The following is an 18,741-nucleotide window of genomic DNA, read 5'->3' as shown; positions in this document are numbered from 1 at the left end:
GCTGCTGACTAATCCTGTGCCGTCCTGCATTATGTGTAGACGTGTTGTTTCGGTGAGGCTACGGGCTCCTCCAAGGCAGACACCTCATCTCACATTATCTGCCCAACAACATGGAAATTTTCAGTAGCAAAGTGAGCACTCAACAGTCACTTGTGAATTCAAATATTGCTGCCCAAGCATGGGAGGGCCCACCTCATCTTTATCAGCAAGTCATCCTTCTCTAATACAATTCAGCTCCTGCTTCTCATTACCCCAGCTCTTGGGAATCTGCCTTTATTTGTGTACCACTGTGATAGAGCGCTCAGCCACCTCGTTAATCTCCCTCCTGGCCCAGCAGAGGGCACCACGTGCGCCCTCTCTCTCTCCATGGGAGCCGCTTGCCCACTGTGGATAGCCTGTCCTACATGGTAATTCTTGGAGTTGTTTGGTTTTGCCTGCCTTTGCCATCCCCAGGCCACACCAAGTTAAAATAAATACCACTGGACGATAATAATGTTGATTTCACCCGCCACCCTGCGTATCAGATGACTCAGCCACGTCTTGTCAGCACAATCATTTTCCATGTTGGAGGAGGAGAAGAACCCTTGACTCTTTGGAATAGACTTTAGAAAACATCTAGCTAAGATAAGGGGTAAGGAATACACATTTGCAGCACTGCAGAATCAGTCTACCTGGGTTGTCTAGCCCTAGAGTATAGGAGTGAAGGAGAAGGAATGGCAGACTTTAAACCGAAATACAGCCACCACCGTTTCCTGGCACCCAGGATTCCTAAAGCCAGTTTGTACAGATAAAGGATTGGAGAAGCCAGGAATATGGGGGAAAAATAATATAAATTCTAGATACTAACTCAAGCTTTTCAGCTAAGCAGCTCTGCTACCTTACAAGGTACTTATTTCTACACCTCAGCTTCCTCACCTGTGTTAAAACGAAGCTGCACTGACTGACTAATCCCACATGCGATCTCACTGACCTCACTCCCCATCAGCCAGAGGCACCATTCTCAAAAGGAAGTCATGGGATTGGCTCAAGTGGGAATAAGGACGAGAAGGCTTTTTATTCACCAGAATAAAGGCTCCACTCCACTAATCTGTCCCCCAATATGTATGTCTATATTTCAAAGGTAGGAGAATACGGTTATTTTATGTAAAGTATAAAGCTAGGAGAGACATAAGGTTATTTTACTGCCTTAATAAATGCCTTACATAAAATAACCTTCTCTCTCCTAGCTTTAAAATTTGCATTTGTATCTGTTGAAATATTGACCCTTTTCAATACTGTCTTCACCCAACTAGACGGTTAACTCCCCGAAGGCAGTGACCGCCACCTGGCTCCCTCGGTGTTGTCTCACATGCTGTGCAGAAAGGCGGGTGGTCAGACAGCACCACGCCCCCCCCACTCCCGAGAGCCAGGCCAGCAACAGCCCGAGTAGCTGAAAATTTAGTTGGAAAGCTTCTGATTAAGGAGGGAATGAGTCACATGTTTTGACAACCACAATCCCTCCCCACTTGAGAAGGTAACCCCCCATTACAAAGGGGAGTTCTCTGGGACATCCCTGTCTCCTGCACAGTCTTTATCTTCCTTGAAGCATACTCAATGGAGAAGCCAATCACAATGGGGGAAATACCACCACCAACTCTCCTAATCAAACTCTGGCAAAATGGGCAAGCAGTTTTAATCTACTCTGTGAATGCTGAGGGGGTGGGAGAGACAGGCAGGAGCTTGTCATCTTTTCTGGTAAAGCTTCTTTTATCCGGCAGGATCCCCGTTGCAGGTTGGGACACGAGGAGGAAAGAAGTCACTCTGCCTCCTGCTGGCCAGAAAGGCTTCCGTTCCTCTGGGTTTATTATTACTAGAGCTCACGTTTCTCCTTCACAGATATGGGAAACAAGAAGGAAGAGCAAAGGAAAGGGAAAAGGAAGAATGGGCTTCATTTCTGGCTTATCCTGGACTAAGCTGGCCAGCTTCTGGCCAGGCTGGTTAGCAGTCAATAAACCATTTTGATCAAATACTTTAAATCCCTCATTTTGTGAGCCACAATCTGAGACCGATGGATCTTCTGTATCAGCTACAGAACAAAAGGAATGGCCCGGGGTTAGGAAAAGCCCAGGCCCGTAGGCCAACATCCCTGCTCCCTCCCCTAAGTGACAGCGCAGGCACCCTGCCACACCCATATTAAGACCCCCATTCCTCAGGAACTCAGGGGCCCACACCAGCTTCTCCCTTAAATGGGGTCTTCAGTCTTGTCTTCTTCCCCGTCCCAAGCCCCAATAAAACATACCAACTGCTTCAGAATATTTCTGGGTTGGGTTTTTTTTGTGGGTCTTCTTTTTTTTATTCTTTATTTCAATACTGAAGAAGTTCCCTGGGCTCTGTGGGGCTCCCCACACTCATGGCCAGAACCTTCTCCCCACGCTCACTGCCCTCCTCCCCACGGCACACCTGGTTCCAGAGGACAGCACATTTTCAGGAACAATTAACACTGATCCTCTGCCTGCTCTGCAGAACCAGAGGAGCCGCTGCATCTGTCCCATCTGGATGGACAGTGTCTTTTATCTGACACCAAGTCCCCGGCCACATCCAAGCAAACGAGGCATTTTTCTATAGAGCTGAACTGGAACCCCTCATCTTTAGTCCACTCCACTTCCTCCCGATACCCACCCACCCCACACCAGCCACATGGTTAAGAAAGAAGATAGGAATGTTTTTCTCCATTCCAAGCCCTAACTGATATTTCCCCAAGTCCCCCACCCCACCTACCCTCTCAACCCCACCCCCAAGATTTCACTGAGATTTCGCCCAACAGTTATTTGGAGAAAGGTAAAACAAAATAGGTTCAGGTCGTGGTGCTCAGCCCGAGGGGCTCTATGCGCTGGGACACTGACGGGCAGGGGCTTCTGCCTCTCCAGCCCGCGCCCGAGCCACCTCCTGACCCCTGGCTGCAAAAGCAGGGAGGGGCAGGAGCCAGCACAGGACCCAGGGGGGCAGCGTCTCAGGATCTGGCGGGAGCCCCGGGCAGCATCATTCAACTTGGCCACTGCAGACGAACACAGAAGAAGAAAATAAAACACCGTCAAGTAATAGAGGAAAGAGCCTTAAACCCCATCCCAGTCCTTAACCCATGGCGCTTCCAAACCGAACCACCATTAGCTACCTGCCGTATGCCTCAATCCTATCCGCAAGGGAGCTGCAAACAAACAAGCAAAAGAAAAAGAGAATTCTGGTCTTTTCCTATCCACAAAACGTTCTCTTGCCTTTTTGGAGATATCCATGGAAAACAAAGACAGAAAAACAATTCTTAGAGAAAGACCAACTGCTGGAGGTTCTCAGCGGTGTAAACCGCCTGGCCCAGAGCAGGCCTGGTTTCAGAGGCACGGCCACGGCCCCCAGCAGCAGTGGAGACTGATGGGGCACAGCACAGTGATGAGGTAGTGGCTGCCTGGAGGCCAGGGGCAAACAACACACATTGCTTTGGGTGGAGAAAAAGATAATCCAGGTTTAATCGAAGCAATTTGTATTTGTATTTTGAGATGATCTTCCTCGCTAAGAAAGCTATGCACATCATGCTGTGGAAACAGGCGGCAGACAGGAATGCAGCTCGTTTCTTTCCTTTCTCAGCCTTGAAGATGACCAGGTGGACAAAGAGAGACCAGTAATTTTTCTATTCCTTCCATTCCTTCCTAAAAACCAGACTTCACTGTGATCATCAGTCTTGAGGACTCAGGCTGACAATAGAGAAGGCAGCTCAGACAGAAAAGAAAAAAAGTACAGAATTCGAGAGGATCGGAGATGAAGAAAACGTACAAAATTATATATATATTTATATATATAATAACATGACATATCTATGTACAACATGGCTCGGACAGTTGAAACTATACAAGGATGTTCGGCATTTTCCCCTTCCCACATGGACTTTAGACTAAGGAAGACAGCATGAAGAAATGGACCAAGAAACACAAAAATTATATACAATTACAGGTGACCGTCAAGGAGTTTGGGGGCCAGGGAGTCAGGGACCCTGCTCTCTCCATCCCTTCCCCACCAGCATTTTCCTGTCCAACCTCAGTGGCAGCCTTCAAAGCTGAACGGCCGTCGGGAGAGAAGCAGATACACACCTCATCCCCCCACACACACACCAGCAAGTTCGTCAGGCGCTCATTCTCCCCAGGCCAAACATTTGGCCTGTCAGAATTGTGAGGTGAGCGAGCTCTCCTGAACAGTCCGTTCTCCCCCGGGCCCTCTGTCGTAACTAGCAGGCCAGGCTGCATTCGTAAGGTGCTGGCCAACCTCAATCCCTTCCCTCCACCTGTTCATGAACCAGCACTGCTACTTCTCATTGTCCCAAAGCTGGGTTACTGAGCTCCAGGAAGGCAGAGACCTCTTAGTTGTCCTTCCTCCCCTCCCTAACCACTTTCCCCAGTTTCCCCCCTAGTGAATCATCTCTGAAAAACCTGCTGTTCCAGCCCTGCAGTAGCAGCAAGCCCTGGGAGCCAGCACAGTTCATCCCTTTTCTTCCTGTCTCCCAAACACCACACCTAGGATCTGGTTACATCCGAAATGCATCCATGTGTGCATGACTGAGCATGTTTTCGCAGGCCCACAGCTCCGCTGCCAGAGCAGCTTGTTAGCAGCAAAGGCCCAGCTGGAGGCCAGAAAAGTGGGTGGGGGTGGAGGAAAGAAGATTCCACGGCTAGCTTCTGAAGAGTTTTTTTCCTTAAGATCATGATAACTCTGAGGTCCTCTTGCCTGACTTTATAGCCCCCCAAATCTCAACTTCCTCTCTCTCCATGGGGCCTTCCTCACTTTTAGCTCTACAATGAACAGCAGAGTTTTTCAGCTGGTAGTTATAGAATTTTACAGTCAGAATCCATCTTACATATATTCTATTTTACAGATGAGAAAATAGAAATTCAGACAGGCTAAATGACTTAACCAAGGTCACCCAGCAGTTCTACGAGACTGAGCAGGATTAGAACCCAGACATCTTGGCTCCTAAATCAGTGCTCTTTCCACTATCCCGTAATAACTTTTAAAACCAACATTCTAGGAGAGAGAGAAGGTGCCCATTTTCTGTGAATCATATGCATCAACCTTTACATTATTTGAGAGCCAGAGCAAACTGTTTAAGAGATGCTGAGTAAAGGGGCTATGTGGGCATTGTAGTTTTCAGCAAGCAAATCAGTTTTTCTTTTTTGAGGAGTCTTTAAACCTGCCATAATGGAAACATAAAGCAATAGTGGCCTGGAGAATTTAGAAGCACAGAAAACACTTAGAAGCACAGAAAACATGTCTCGTTCTATCTAACTTCCCCAACTCTGTCAGGTCAGCCTTGAGATGTTAGACCTGACATATTCCCAAGGCTAAGCCTGACCAATTTTGGGTATTTTCTTCCAAAAGGAGAAATCCTATCTCCCCAGTTTTTTGTACAAAAGAAAGTCTGCAGCATTATCCAGTCCTAGTCTTTTCTATTTCTGGGCCCCTCCCTGGGCTACAGTGAGGGGATGGAAATCTCAGCTTAACCAAAGAAATGAACTCAGAACCGCTCTTCAACCCACACGAGCTTCTCAGCAGCCCCCAGCAGAACCACAGCCCACTCTGGCTAGCAAGCTGGGAAGATGTGACCCAGTGCCCATTCCATCCCTGCCTACAATACACAGAAGTCCAGTGGGTGAGGAAGGGGAGGAGAGAGGGCCCAGGTTACCCCGCGAGCTTGCTGGTGACGAGTGAGGACTTTCTCTGGGGCAGATCCTGTGGGGTGGGGATGTGGTCACCGGTCACCAGGTTCTTGTCCGGTCCTGCACTCGGCAGCTGCTTATTCTTCATCTTGGCTTTGGCCATGTTATAGTCTCCTGAGTCAAAGTACTTTTGCTAAGAGACAAGAGGGAGGTTCAAGTGAGTGGCAAGTTCTGGCCTTCCTGAAAAGCAGGGAGATTCACACTCAGATCTCTGAGAAGTCTTCCTTGATTAATCTCATACATACATCACTTAACAAGAACTGTGTGTACTTATGTCTTCTCAACATGTCCTGACTTTTCCAGGTATGGAAGCAGTTTCCCAGCTAGAGTAAATATTCCACACCCTCTGTATCCTACTTAATACGAGATAAAGTAAAATGATTGACTTTATTCATAAAGGCTTACTGAGGACCCAAAAAGCAATGGGCTTAGTGCTGGGCAAAGAGAAATGAACAAGACATATAAATGGGCTGGCACAACAATCATCAGATCAACCTCCAGCCAACAACTTCGAAATTAAAAATGATTCTCTGAGACCAGGAATAGGAGCTGGGCTTGTTGGTGAGGACACTGTGCTCTCCCTGACGCCCACGGCTCCCACACATGTTCCATGGCTGTGACAGCCTGCCCACGCCTGCCTTGCCCGCAGCAAGGAAAGCTGCAAATCGGCATCACATTATCATCTGTGACTAAGACTCGGTAGCTGGGATTCTCCACAGGATCTGTTCCTCTCCATTTTTATCCCCACGGAGGAGCACACTGCAGTTGAATGACTGACAATCCTTCCCTCTAGGGACTGAGAAATCTGATCAGGAGCTAGGTGGCTATGAAGATAGACTTTCCCTGAACAAGAAAAATACGTCACTTGAGAGGGTATAGTTAATGGTTGGTGCTACATAGCTTCGAGGGTCTGAAAAAATCTACTATTCATTGCAAACTGAGGATTTATGTAGGACAGATGGCTTGATCTTTTTCTGAAATGATGTGCCCCCAAATTTAACTCTAATTAAAAAACAAAAAGCACAGCCCTAACCCCTCCCTCGCAATCCAAACAGGCAAATGCCTGAGGGCAGTCAGCATTCTAGTCTCTTAACATCCTTCCCCCTTCCCCTCACTGCCCAATATCCAAATGCCCCTTCATTTAGCCTTCATCTCCGATATGGGAACTCAGAAGGGAATTGATACCAGATCAGGGGTTTACAATATTTTGCCTTGATCTTTCTAAGCTTCTGTACGACTGCCCAACCGCAAAGCTTCCTGATCACCGTCCAGCAGAACCTCTACCGACTCATCTTCAGTGACCCCTCAGGCTGCAGAGTGAGAGGGTGAGAGACTGTGCCCATACCCCTTTCTGGAGTCTCTTCATGAGGAAGTCGGAGCCTCCAGGCTTTTGTCCTAGGCTTGGATATTTGGCCTTTAGCTTTGCCTCCTCAGCTCTCTCAGGAAGAATACCTTCCTTCTCCTGCTTGTCCTGGAAGAAACAAATGGGCCGAATAAAATTAAAGATGGAGAAGCAACTGCTTCTAATATGATAACCCTTATACTATCAACTTGGCGATCCACCCACTTGTAAACACGCTGTCTCCACTCGGCTCCTAAAGCCAGACCTTTGTTCAAATCCCAGAGCTCAAGATGACTGTATCATGAGAAGGAAAAGACAAGCTGCTTCTCACACTACGCCCAGGGAACCACCCGTTACCTGTGAGCACTGGGTTAAAGGCAGCACCAGTGAACACAGTACTGCCATCACAGAGCAGGGCAGAGCTCACTCAGCACAGACGCCGGGAAACACCAAAAGCTAGCTAGGGCTTCTGGTGATACAAGATGTGCAGGAGGGCCCCCTAGGCTGTCCCTAACATACAGGGCAGGCGAGATAGGAAATCAAGGGGGTAATGCTGCTGAGATCTTCCCTCCTTATTCAGAGTCTAAGAAAGTCTTCCTGTCAAGGAGGCTACGTGGCCTTCTCCAAAGACCTCCACCAGAGCAACGGGGACAGCACTGCTCCCACATTTCCATAAACACTGTAGCAGGAAGGTGACAGGTACACAGAGATGAAAATGACACTGTCTTCAACCTCAGAAAAATTAAGATATAGTAGATTCACTAGTATTTACCTGCCAGCTTCCACCAAAAAATTAACGGTGGATCAAAGGATTGGAGTATGGGAAACACGCCAAGGGCTGAATTGGCCTGCAGGGCTCTCTCTGTTGTTATGGGGAGCTCACTGTTGCTTTCTGTGGGCCCCGTTACCTTTTCCTTTAGTGACTTTTAAAAATGAACCCGAAGCCAATCTGTGGCCCTTTTTAGTACAGTTACATTCTCCTCCCTTGAAAATCAGGCACAGATATAACACTAGGTGTATTTCATTAGTCCCTCAACCCAGTACTAAATGCTAGAAGTCAAATACAAGCTCCTAGAAGGGGTTTCTTTGGCGCTGATGTTTTCATCGCAAAATCGTGGGTGGACTAAGTCACACTGTCTTGGAAGTCTGGGAGAATAGGGTGGTGCCTTTCTTACCACTTTTTCAGAATCTTCTAGGTTTAACCACCGTTACTCTTGTTCGGTCCGTACTGAAGGTGGACAACCGACCATTTCCAACCGCCAAAATAGGTCTCCTGGGAAAGTTGCCACCTTAAACTAGCCAGGATAATTACTCTTCTCGCCTCCCCCAGTGCTGGTCCTTTTTAAACGGCTTTATCTGACCTACATCTTTCTGCGGACGGAGGATGCGGGCCCCAGTCGGGCTGTCGCGTCATTTAGACCCCCCACTAACCAAAAACACACATCGCACCCCAGGCCCACCAGCCCCCTGCATCTCAGCCCCTTCATTCAGTTTACCGAAATACCCGCCCCGCGCCCAAGCTCGGCCAATTACAGCACAGCGTCAATGCTTTGAGCGGTAGGCCCCTTGGCCAATCAGGAACGGTACGGGGCTGACTGACAATCAACTCAACTAACCAGCGCCCAAGCAGCGGGCCGTGTAGAGGCTCACCCTGCGTGACGCAAGAAGTGACCAACCCCTGCAGACCCAGAGACCACGACGACCAATCCGCACTGGTGGGAGACCGTCTCCCGCCCACGGTCGCCCCCGGCTCCCCAGCCCGCACCCCCTCCATTTCACCTGCTTCTCCTCGCCGGTCTCCTCCGAAGGGTTCTCCTCTTCCTGTTTCTGGGACATGGCGGGACCGGGACTGTGGAGTGTAGGGGGCCCGGGAAGTCCACCGGAGAAGGGAAGGGGGAGGGGAAACGGGGACAACCTGCGCTGCTGCTTCGGCTCCTGTCACTGGGGTTGCTCAGTCAAAATGGCGGCCCTTGCCAGTGACGTTGCGACCATCCCTTCCTGTGGAAGCCAATGGGAGTGAGGTGGCTAGGACAGTGACGTAACCCTCAACCAGTAGTCGCTGGCCAAAGGTGGGGTCTAGCTGGAACACCAATCTGGAGAGAGAGTGAGCGACAAGGACCAATTGGAAGCCTAGGGGGAATGTTAGGAGGCGGGGCTGCTCGCTTTGGCATTTTTGCTTCTGGGGTGGGCGCAGATTTCCTCAGGCTCCACCGCCCCGCGCGGAGTGGGTTTGCTGCGCGTTAGACTCAAGAGCCAGAGGCTGTAAACCTAAATCCTTCCAGGGTATGAGACGAAAAGTCTGGGAATAACACTGTAAAATTCATTAGTGCTCACGCAACGTTTTATAGAAGAATGACCATTAAAAAAGAAGTTGCGGCTGCAGAAATAGCTGGGTTTGAGACATGCCATTAGCACCCTCTGATGGGCCAGACTGAGAATTCCGGGAATGAAGCAAGTCCTGTCCTGTAGTTGCTCCTTTATAAATTTACACTCTCAGGACTGGTGTAAAGTGTAGTCTAAGGAAAGGACCGAAGTGATCAGAATAGGGTAGTGTTCAAGATAATTTTTAAGAAGGTAATATCATAACTCATAAATATAAAATTAACACAGATCGAAATTCATCTCATTAATGAAGGAACCAGAATCTAAAGAGAGACATAAAATAGGCAATTAGGAATGCCGAAAAGAATTTGCTAATAAATGCAAAACTGGTCAATATCTACAAAGCTTGTAAAATGCAATGCTTAGAATTCTGTCTTCCACGGGGTAGAAATTAATTGTATCTCACTGGACAAAATTAATTTGCATCTCTGTACAAGAATCAAGGAGCCCCGGTGGCACAGCGGTTAAAGCGATCGACTGCTAACCGAAAAGATCGGTGGTCGAAGCCACCAGCAGCTCCGTGGAAGAAAGATGTGGCAGTCGGCTTCCACAGGGATTTACAGCCTTGGAAACCCTATGGGGTCGCTATGAGTCGGAATCGACTGGATGGCAGCGGGTTGGTTTTGGTACAAGGATCATTTGTATTGCCATAAGTTTTCTCAACTTAAAAAGTTGTGAAATAGTTCAAAGACAATGAAAGGCAGAGCAGACAACGCCAAAGGCTCTTCTGAAGTCTGGTAATCTTTATGACCATTTTAAAGTCTGTTACAATTTTTCCTGACAACAGAAAAGCCTCTCTTCCCATAAATATCTTATTTCTGCCTCCATAGCATTTCAGTTTCTGGTTAAAATGTAAGTATGTTACCCAGAAGATACCAGATCAACATTATCAGCTGACATTTTAAACTTGGATTAAGTATTCAGATCAGCCTTAAGTCACACTGTGAAATACTGGCCCAGGGAAGGCCCTGGGGAAAATTGGAGAAAGAGCAAGAAAATTTCCTTAGCATCTAGTATGTGTCAGGTACTGTGAAAGCAGCTCACTCCTTTCTGCAGTATTTGTATTTTAAAAGTATTCAAGCAAAAGGGGCAATTATTAACCCAAAAGAATAGATCACTAATTAAATTAAATGTGCCATCTATGGACTTGTGAGGTAGACTTGGAGCAGAGGACTTTCCACCCTTAAAATCATGTCAAATAAGTGACCGACTACTCCACTTACAAGTAATTCTGAGGTGGGTGAGTTTTGCAGGGGAGAGGGCAAACAGAGGATGTAGGAGGCTGGAGGGGCAAGGGGAAGAGAGAAGGCACGCTGGGGAAGAGTGTCATAGTTGGGTTTCTTGGGCAGCCACCCAGATAACACATCTCCCTTTAAGCTTCTATTTCCTCTCCTCCCCCTTCTTCGCTTTGTTTCTTCCTTTTGGATTGGATAGACCTCTCCTTTCCAACTGCTTTTCCTTTTCGTTTCAGACTTCTAAGATTTGCTATTCCTCAAATGTTTCTCCATCTAAGCTCTCCCTAGTTATCTCCAAAAATCCTGTTCAAATCCATCAGTGCTGTCAGAAGTCAGGCGGGCAGTTATCCTTGCAGGGTAGTGACTAGAAGGGAGCACGGGGAGTTCTCAGGTGCTGGGAAAGTTCTGTTTCTTCATCTTGATGCTGGCTACGTGTGTGTTCAGTTTGTGACAATTGAGCTGTATGCTTATGATATGTGCACTTTTCTGTACGTATATTCTAAAAGGCAGAGATGTACTCCGTTTTAGTCTAATTGTGACCGGGTAGGAGGAGATGGTGTTTTAGGTAGGGGGATTAGGGAACACTGCTCTGAGCTAGTTGAGTGAGGGGGTCTGAATGAGGTAGGGAGGGAGCCAAGCAGTCATCTAGAGGGAAACTGGTCCAGGCAGCAGATGCAGAGCTCCTGAAGCAGTAGCACGATTTTGATGTTATTCGAGAAATCGCAAACCAGAACCAGAGTAAGAGAGATGTAGGCAAGGATCAGATCGCTTTTGGCTTTTTCAACCATGGTAAGGGCTTTGGATTTTATTTTTTGTGTGATGGGCAGTCCGTAGATGGTGTTGAGCAGGGGAGTGACACAAGATGATTTAGGTATTAAACTGATCACTCTGGCTGCTATGTGGGGGCCGAGAGAGGAAGAAGTAGCAGGAAACCAATTAGTCGTTTACAACAGTTCAAGTAAGACATGGTAGTGGCTTGGCCTAGAGCGTAGCGGCCACTGAGAAGGCGAAAGTGGCTGGATGTGGAATCTGTCTTGAAGGTATAGCCGATGGAATGTGCTGTTGTGATAATCAACAACTATAGCAGTGCTCTCGAAGTTTAACGTGCGGGCTTTAAGAGAATTTGTTTAAATCTCAGCTTCCTAAGCCCCTAACCCGACGCCGATTTACTAGTAACCCTTCCTTTTTAGCAAGGTACCCTTCCTTTTCCTCCCCCGCCCCCAGGTGACTTTGGTACGGGTGGTCTTCGCATCACAGTAAAGGAGGACTTACGGGAACAGTACTTGGTCTTAAATAAAGAGAACCGAGAAGTATCAACAGCCCTAGTAAATACATTTCTTATTGTCCCTTGTGCTACAGACATTCTGAAGAAGGGAAGGACAATAAACACTTACAAAGTTTATCAGTACAATTATGTGTTTACGTTTTGTTAATTGTGTTACGGTTAGGTATGGTACTGAAATTTAGAGCTTAAGACTTTTAGGTCTTAGATACATTCAGGTGTCACTTGCGAGTAGGTATTAATAGGAGAGATCATAGTCATTCCCCTCGTGGGAACAATGGTAAAACGGGGTAGCTGTTACTTTAACTGAGATGGAGACAGAATTCAGTCTTCACATCAGCTGGTATTCAGCCTAACCTCGATGTGCCCTGGCCCCCAGCCTATACATCTCACAATTATAAAATCTGTGGGCCCTTAATCTTTTTCCACACAGGATGAAACAGAGGCTAGTATGCTAGTGTAAGGGGGAGGCATTCCTGGCCTTAGGCAGAAAGTTGTTATTTCCAAGTAAAATAACTCAAGTTGTAAAACTGCATGGAGAGACCAGAGAGCCAAGAATTGATCTTTATTGTACAGAGGTGTGAGGGCCGTACGCATTAAACGAGAGGACGTTTGGCAGTCAACATTATGCGGATTCAGACTGAAGACAACCTAATCTCGAGATACGATATAAAAGCTGACTAAGAGTTGCAAGAAAGAACTCAACTCAACTATTATCCCCCAATCAGGCTGAAACTTTCCACAGGAAAACCTGGTTTCAATTCATGCTGAATTGTTGAAACGGAAAGAAAAGCTAAGTCAGGGAGAGGCGACTCATGGCCTGGTTTTTGTACTTTTCCACTGGAGCTCTCCTCAGCCTCACACGTACAACTTGTACCTCTAGTCAGCTAAGATACCTGAAGTGAAAAACAAAAAAAGGTTAATTGCGCTGGGGCATTTTTGTGAGGGTGGGTAGGGCTGGGGGAGGAAATGAAGTTATACTGGCAAATTCCATTAGGCTGCTTCTGACACCAAGTTGCCCCTCTAAATGGGATCTTTCTTAATAAAGCTTTTCTCTGCCCTCACTACTGAAGTGAAAACGTTTTAGAGATTTGGCCAGAAAGAGGGTTATGTTAAACCAGGACTGATGACTCTTCTGTGGATTAAGTATACACAAAACTACTCCCAGAACCCTTAAATATAGACAGAATTTCTCAGCTTGTGTGGGAGACCTAAAAGCAGGCAACAATAGCCCTGAGTTCAGATACACTGTCTGGACTCAGGGTGCTGCTATTCGCCAACTGAGGTTTACAGCCCCCTCAGTTCAGTCAGCGCAGAGACATGGAATGTAGTCTGGGGAACAGGACGGTCACATGCTGAAGGGTGGACGTTCTCCTGCGACCTCCCTCCCTTACAAATTCTAATGCTGACTGCGTGAAAGAGGTGGCTGAGAGAGACCATTTTTTTTTTTCCATTAGACTTTTGTCCTGCTGAGTGAGGGAACAGGATGATGTTAAGAGGGAGCACAGAATCTATTTTTTGGTTCTAAGATGTGAGAATCAGGTAATCAAATTTGGGACATTCTCATTGGATTAGAAAAGGGAAGATGAGAAAATCACCTGCAGGACACACAATTCCAGAGACCATCTGCTCCAAAAATTAGTTTTGTTTCCACTGTCCCTTATTTAAAGAGATGATTATTTTAATAAAGTACATTACTTCGCAAAGTCTTAGAGACAAAGGCTTTGAAACCACCATGTATTTAAGACAGAAAACAAAAAACTTACAAAATGTAATAACTGCTTTGCTGTTCATCTCATTCATTCTGTAGCTGAGAAGTCTAAACCCCATTAGGTATTCCTGCTTGTCCAAAAGCATACTGGACGCAACTATGCCCAGAAATGGGAGAAGATGTTTACTGGGTGTGTGTTCACCCGTCTCTTTCCCTCTGGAGTGGAAGTATAGGGTGAAATAAAGTCTACTTAGAATCGTCACAGTCTACGGAGAAACCCTGATGTTGCCACTGCCTCAAACCACGAAGTCTGATTTAAGAGAAGGAAAACATGTGATGTGAAAACATCTCATCACACAGAACTCAGTGATGCGGTCTCTGACAGGCACCAGCCAGCAGGGGAAAAGGAGAAACCTACTGGCTGGCTTTAGGATTTATTGAAGGCTGCCAGCACAGCCCAGATCATCTCTGTGGCACTGTGCTTCGTCCCCTCTACTTCAGGGTCCAGTTCCACCAGGTCCTTGGCTCGATTCATGGCCATGTCATACTTGTCATCTGTCAGAGAGGAGAAGACGTTCTCCAGCACGTCGGAGGAGTGGGCCAGCACCAGGAGTGCCAGCGTCCGCCTGTCCATTCGCTGGGGGTCATTCACCCACCGCTCTAGGACGCTGGCCTGCAGTTTTTTCACTAGTCGCTGCTTCTCTGTTGTGTTGGTCACTGGGTGAGTGGTCATGTCAAATAAAAGGAAATTCTGCTTCTCAGTGGTTAGAATGCCCTTCTCTACTAGGTTCTTTGCGATTCGCTCTCGTACATTCCTCAGCTGGTACTGCAGTTTGAAGGGGTTCCAGGTCTCACCTATGGGGGAAAGAAATAGGACATTGTGAAGAGAAAGAGGACAACGAAGTGAAAAAGTAAATTAGTTATTTGGAAACTTGAATGGTTAAATTTTTAAACAGATTAGTCTCCATTTGTTCCTCAATTCATTTACTCCTTAGCCCTTTATATTCTGGTTTTGATTCCAACCATATCTCACACTAAAGCAGATTCAAAAAGTGTCACCAAGGACTTCCATGCTGCTAGAGTTTATGGACTTTATTGCTCTTCTCATGTTCTATGACCTCTCTGCAATACTCTTAATCACTCCTGTATTTCTGGACTTTTCTTCAGGGTACTAGTGTCTCCTCCATGTTTTCTACCCCGTATTCCAGAAGTTCTCTTCTGGGCGGGCACAGCGGAGAGGACTGAGGCTCCCTTCCCCTACTGGTAGGGCATGAGTTCTACCCAGGCAGGGCGGGCCAAGAATATTGGGGACCTGACTGTCCCCACTGCAGCTGGCTTTTAGAGGCTCCCTTCCCACACTGGAAGGGGCAAGCTAAGAAGACCAGGGCTCCGTCTCTTCCTCCCAGTACCCACTCAAAGGGCAGAGGTGTCAGTCTGGGAGAAGTGGGCCACTGCATCTGCCCCAGCTCCTGTACACCAGGTTCTTCCCAGGAGGGGCAGCAGGCCTGAACGATGAAGGCTTCCACAGCTCTGCCTGAGGGGGTTGACCTTACTGGGAAAATAGTGTGGAGAATTCTATGCCTACAAGTGTTGTTAAAAACATGGAGATCTTGGTGGAGAACAATTCAGAGGGTGCTGGTAGCGTCATGATACTGGTAGCAACAAGTCAAATGGTACAGCAGCTGGAAGTCTAACAAAGAGAACCAGAGAAACAGAAAGCCGTGAAGAGCCCTCCTGGGATCACAGCCAACCCTGGAGGCTGGGAAGGCTGTGTGCACGCACTAGGCTGCACCCACTCAGGAGGAGTCAAAGCAGGATAGGGGTGGGGGACAGACCTGAAAGCATTCCCCAGGTCACACACTGATCCATTAACAAAGCGTGGAAATATCACTGGCACAAGGGCTTAAGAACAACCTCGGACCAAACACTAGCTGAACAAGTCACTCTAACCCAGGGGCAACTCCGAGAAGGCCAGGTTTAAACATAAAATCACAGGCGAGAGGCACCGGCAAGATGGTGGTGTAAGCAGCTTCACGCTTCTGTCCTCTCTGGAGGAACAAAAAAAAAACAAGCAGAAACTGGCAGAACCAGGGTATTACTAGGTCAATAACATATATAGATGTAATATATATGTCATGGATTGAATTGTGTCCCCCCAAAATATGTGTCAACTTGGCTAAGCCATGATTCCCAGTATTGTGTAATTGTCCTCCATTTTGTGATCTGATGTAACCATCCTCCATTTTGTGATATTATGTAACTATTCTCCATTTTATGTGTTGTAAATCCCAAAACCTCTATGAGGTGGGATTAGGGTGGGCTGTACCTTGAATTGCACTGCCTTACCCAAGCCATACCCTTAGTCAAGTCACCGCCTTACTTGAGCCACAACTTTTTATCTTACCAAAACCAAACCAAACCCACTGCCGTTGAGTTGATTCTGAGTAGAACTACAGGACAGAGTAGAACTACCCTATAGGGCTTCCAAGGCTGTTAATCTTTATAGAAGCAGACTGCCACATCTTTTTCCTGCAAAGCAGCTGGTGGGTTTGAAGAGCCAACCTTTTGGTTAGCAGCCAAGTGCTTTAACCACTGTGCCACCAGGGCTCCTTATTAAGATATCAATACCCCCCAAATTGATCTACAGATTCAATACAATTCTTACTGAAATGCTAGCTTGTTTTGTAGAAATTGAAAGATGATTCTAAAATTCATATGGAAATACAAAGGACCCAAAATAGTCAAAATAATCTTGAAAAAGAAGATCAAAGTTGGAGGACTCACACTTTCTGATTTCAAAATAACTACAAAGCTACAGGAGCCCTGGTGGCTCAGTGGTTAAGTGCTCAGCAGCTAACTAAAAGGTCAGCGGTCTGAACTCACCAGCCGCTCAGCGGGAGAAAGATGTGGCGGTTGTTGTTGTTAAAGATTACAGCCTTGGAAACCCTATGCGGCAGGACTACTCTATCCTACAGGGTCATTATGAGTTGGAATCGACTTGATGGCAATGGGTTTCAAAGCTACAAAAACCAAGACAGTGTGGTACTGACATACGGATAGACATATAGGTCAATGAAATGGAGTCCAGAAATCAACCTATACATTTATGGTCAACTGATTTCCAACAATGGTGCCAAGAAAATTCAGAGGAGAAAGAATAGTCTTTTCAGCAAATGGTGCTGGGATAACTGGATAGTCACATGTAAAAGAATGAAGTTGGACCCCTACCTCATCCCATAAACAAAAATTAACTTAAAATGGACATAGACCCAAACGAAGGAGCTAAAGCTATAACGCTCTTCGATCAAAACACAGGAGTTAACTCTTCATGACCCTGCGTCTATGCAATGTTTTCTTAGATATTACACCAAAAACACAACCAACAAAAGAAAGAACAGATTAATTGGACTTCATCAAAATAAAAAACTTTTGTGCTTCAAAGGACACCATCAAGAAAATGAAGAGACAACTCATAAAACGAAAGAAAATTTTTGCAAATCATCTATCTAATAAGGGACTTGAATCTAGACTATGTAAACAACAATAACAAAAAACCTCATTAATAAAAAGGCAAATAACCCAATTGAAAAATGAAAAAGATTTGAATAGACAATTCTCCAAAGAATGGCCAATAAGCACATGAAAAAATGCTTAACATCATTAGTCATTAGGAAAATGTGAATCAAAACCACAATGAGATACCGCTTCCTACCCACTAGGATAGCCAGCTTTTGTATTCCAATTGGACATGTCATCAGGAGGGACCAACTGCTGGAGAAGGAAATCATGCTTGGTAAAGTGAAGGGTGAGTGAAACAGAAAGAGACCCTCAATGAGACGGATGAAGTTGGATCCCACCTCATCCCGTAAATAAATGTGGCTGCAACAATGGGCTCGTGAGGACAGTGCAGGACTGGGCAATGTTCTCTTCTGTTCTACGTAAGGTCACTAGGAGTCAGAGCCAATATGACAGCACCTAACAACAACAGGATGGCTAAAATAAAAAAGACAGACAATAGCAAATGTAGGCGAGGATGCAGAAAAACTGTAACCCTCATACATTGCTGATGGGAATGTAAAATGGTGCAGCCACTTTGGAAAATAATCCCTGTTCTCAAGAAGTTTAAAATCTAGTGATTGTGGGGAGACAAAAATAACATTAAAAGTGGGTCCTGGTGTATTATCTCCTACCACTGAATGTGAATCTACAATGATCTCAATAAAAGTTTCAATTAAAAACAAAAAAACTGTTCCAGAAGGTGACACTGGCTATGACTTCAGGGCGCTCCCTGGAAGACGCTCACGAAAACTGTACACCATAGATCGGGTTACTCATATTAGAACTGACACATGCTACAAGATGGATGTCAAAATATTATGCTAGATGAAAGAAGCTAGTCATTTAAAAAACCACCATCGCCGCTGAGTTGATTCCAACTCATAGTGACCCTATAGGATGGAGTAGAACTGCCCCATAGGGCTTCCAAGGAGCAGCTGGTGGATTCGAACTGCCGACCTTTTGGTTAGCAGCCACAGCTCGCAGTAGTTCTTAACCACTGTGCCACCAGTGCTCCAGTTAAGCCAGTCATTAAAGACCATAAATTATATGATTCCATTTATATGAAATATACAAAATAGGCAAATCTACAGAAACAGAAAGCAGGCTAGAGGTTGCCTAGGGCAGAGGAGAAGGATGGGGGAAATAAGAGCAACTGCTAATGGGTGCGCGGTTCCTTTACGGGTGCGCGGTTCCTTTATGGGTGCGCGGTTCCTTTATCGGTGCGCGGTTCACGTGGTTCCTTTACGGGTGCGCGGTTCCTTTACGGGTGCGCGGTTCTTTCACGGGTAAGTGGTTCTTTTATGGGTCCGCGGTTCCTTTATGGGTCCGCGGTTCCTTTATGCGTCCGCGGTTCCTTTATGCGTCCGCGGTTCCTTTATGGGTAAGTGGTTCCTTTATGGGTGCGCGGTTCCTTTATGGGTGCGCCGTTCTTTTATGGGTGCGCGGTTCTTTTATGGGTGGTTCCTTTATGGATGCGCGGTTCCTTTATGGGTGCG

The 18,741-nt window shown here is 46.5% G+C and overlaps 2 protein-coding genes across 5 annotated transcripts in view; both read right to left on the bottom strand.

Moving 5' to 3' along the window:
* Positions 1–2,292: 2,292 nt before the first annotated feature.
* Positions 2,293–9,065, bottom strand: ENSA (endosulfine alpha). Its single transcript, XM_004389573.1, has 4 exons — positions 8,857–9,065; positions 7,081–7,206; positions 5,702–5,868; positions 2,293–3,034 (listed from the first exon to the last, which is right to left on the bottom strand). Exons 1-4 carry the CDS (start codon positions 8,911–8,913, stop codon positions 3,019–3,021), a joined length of 366 nt encoding a protein of 121 aa, XP_004389630.1. The 5' UTR covers positions 8,914–9,065; the 3' UTR covers positions 2,293–3,018.
* Positions 9,066–12,514: 3,449 nt separating this feature from the next.
* Positions 12,515–18,741, bottom strand: part of GOLPH3L (golgi phosphoprotein 3 like) — a 33,583-nt gene continuing 27,356 nt past the window's right edge. For 3 of the 4 annotated variants that reach the window (XM_023724580.1, XM_012559480.2, XM_004389571.2), the window contains exon 5: positions 12,915–14,542. In XM_023724580.1, the coding sequence (XP_023580348.1) occupies positions 14,115–14,542 (428 nt within the window). In that variant the 3' untranslated portion in view covers positions 12,915–14,114. Of the gene's footprint in view, positions 12,873–12,914; positions 14,543–18,741 lie in introns of those variants that run through there. The other variant, XR_002822845.1, reaches the window with a different exon arrangement.

The sequence above is a fragment of the Trichechus manatus genome, unplaced genomic scaffold (genome assembly GCF_000243295.1).
Source record: "Trichechus manatus latirostris isolate Lorelei unplaced genomic scaffold, TriManLat1.0 scaffold00250, whole genome shotgun sequence".
Classification (NCBI taxonomy): Eukaryota; Metazoa; Chordata; class Mammalia; order Sirenia; family Trichechidae; genus Trichechus; species Trichechus manatus.
Note: the sequence above shows the minus strand (reverse complement) of the source record. Positions and strands in the feature narration are given on the sequence as shown.

What these genes read in the sequence shown, in the direction of transcription:
- ENSA (XM_004389573.1), bottom strand. Translation starts at nt 8,913, where the DNA reads ATGTCCCAGAAACAGGAAGAGGAGAACCCTTCGGAGGAGACCGGCGAG. An exon ending in AGACCGGCGAGGAGAAGCAG is followed by an intron (nt 7,207 to 8,856) that starts GTGAAATGGAGG and finishes TGTTTCTTCCAG; the next exon opens with GACAAGCAGGAGAAGGAAGG. An exon ending in TGAAGAGACTCCAGAAAGGG is followed by an intron (nt 5,869 to 7,080) that starts GTATGGGCACAG and finishes CTTGTCTCTTAG; the next exon opens with CAAAAGTACTTTGACTCAGG.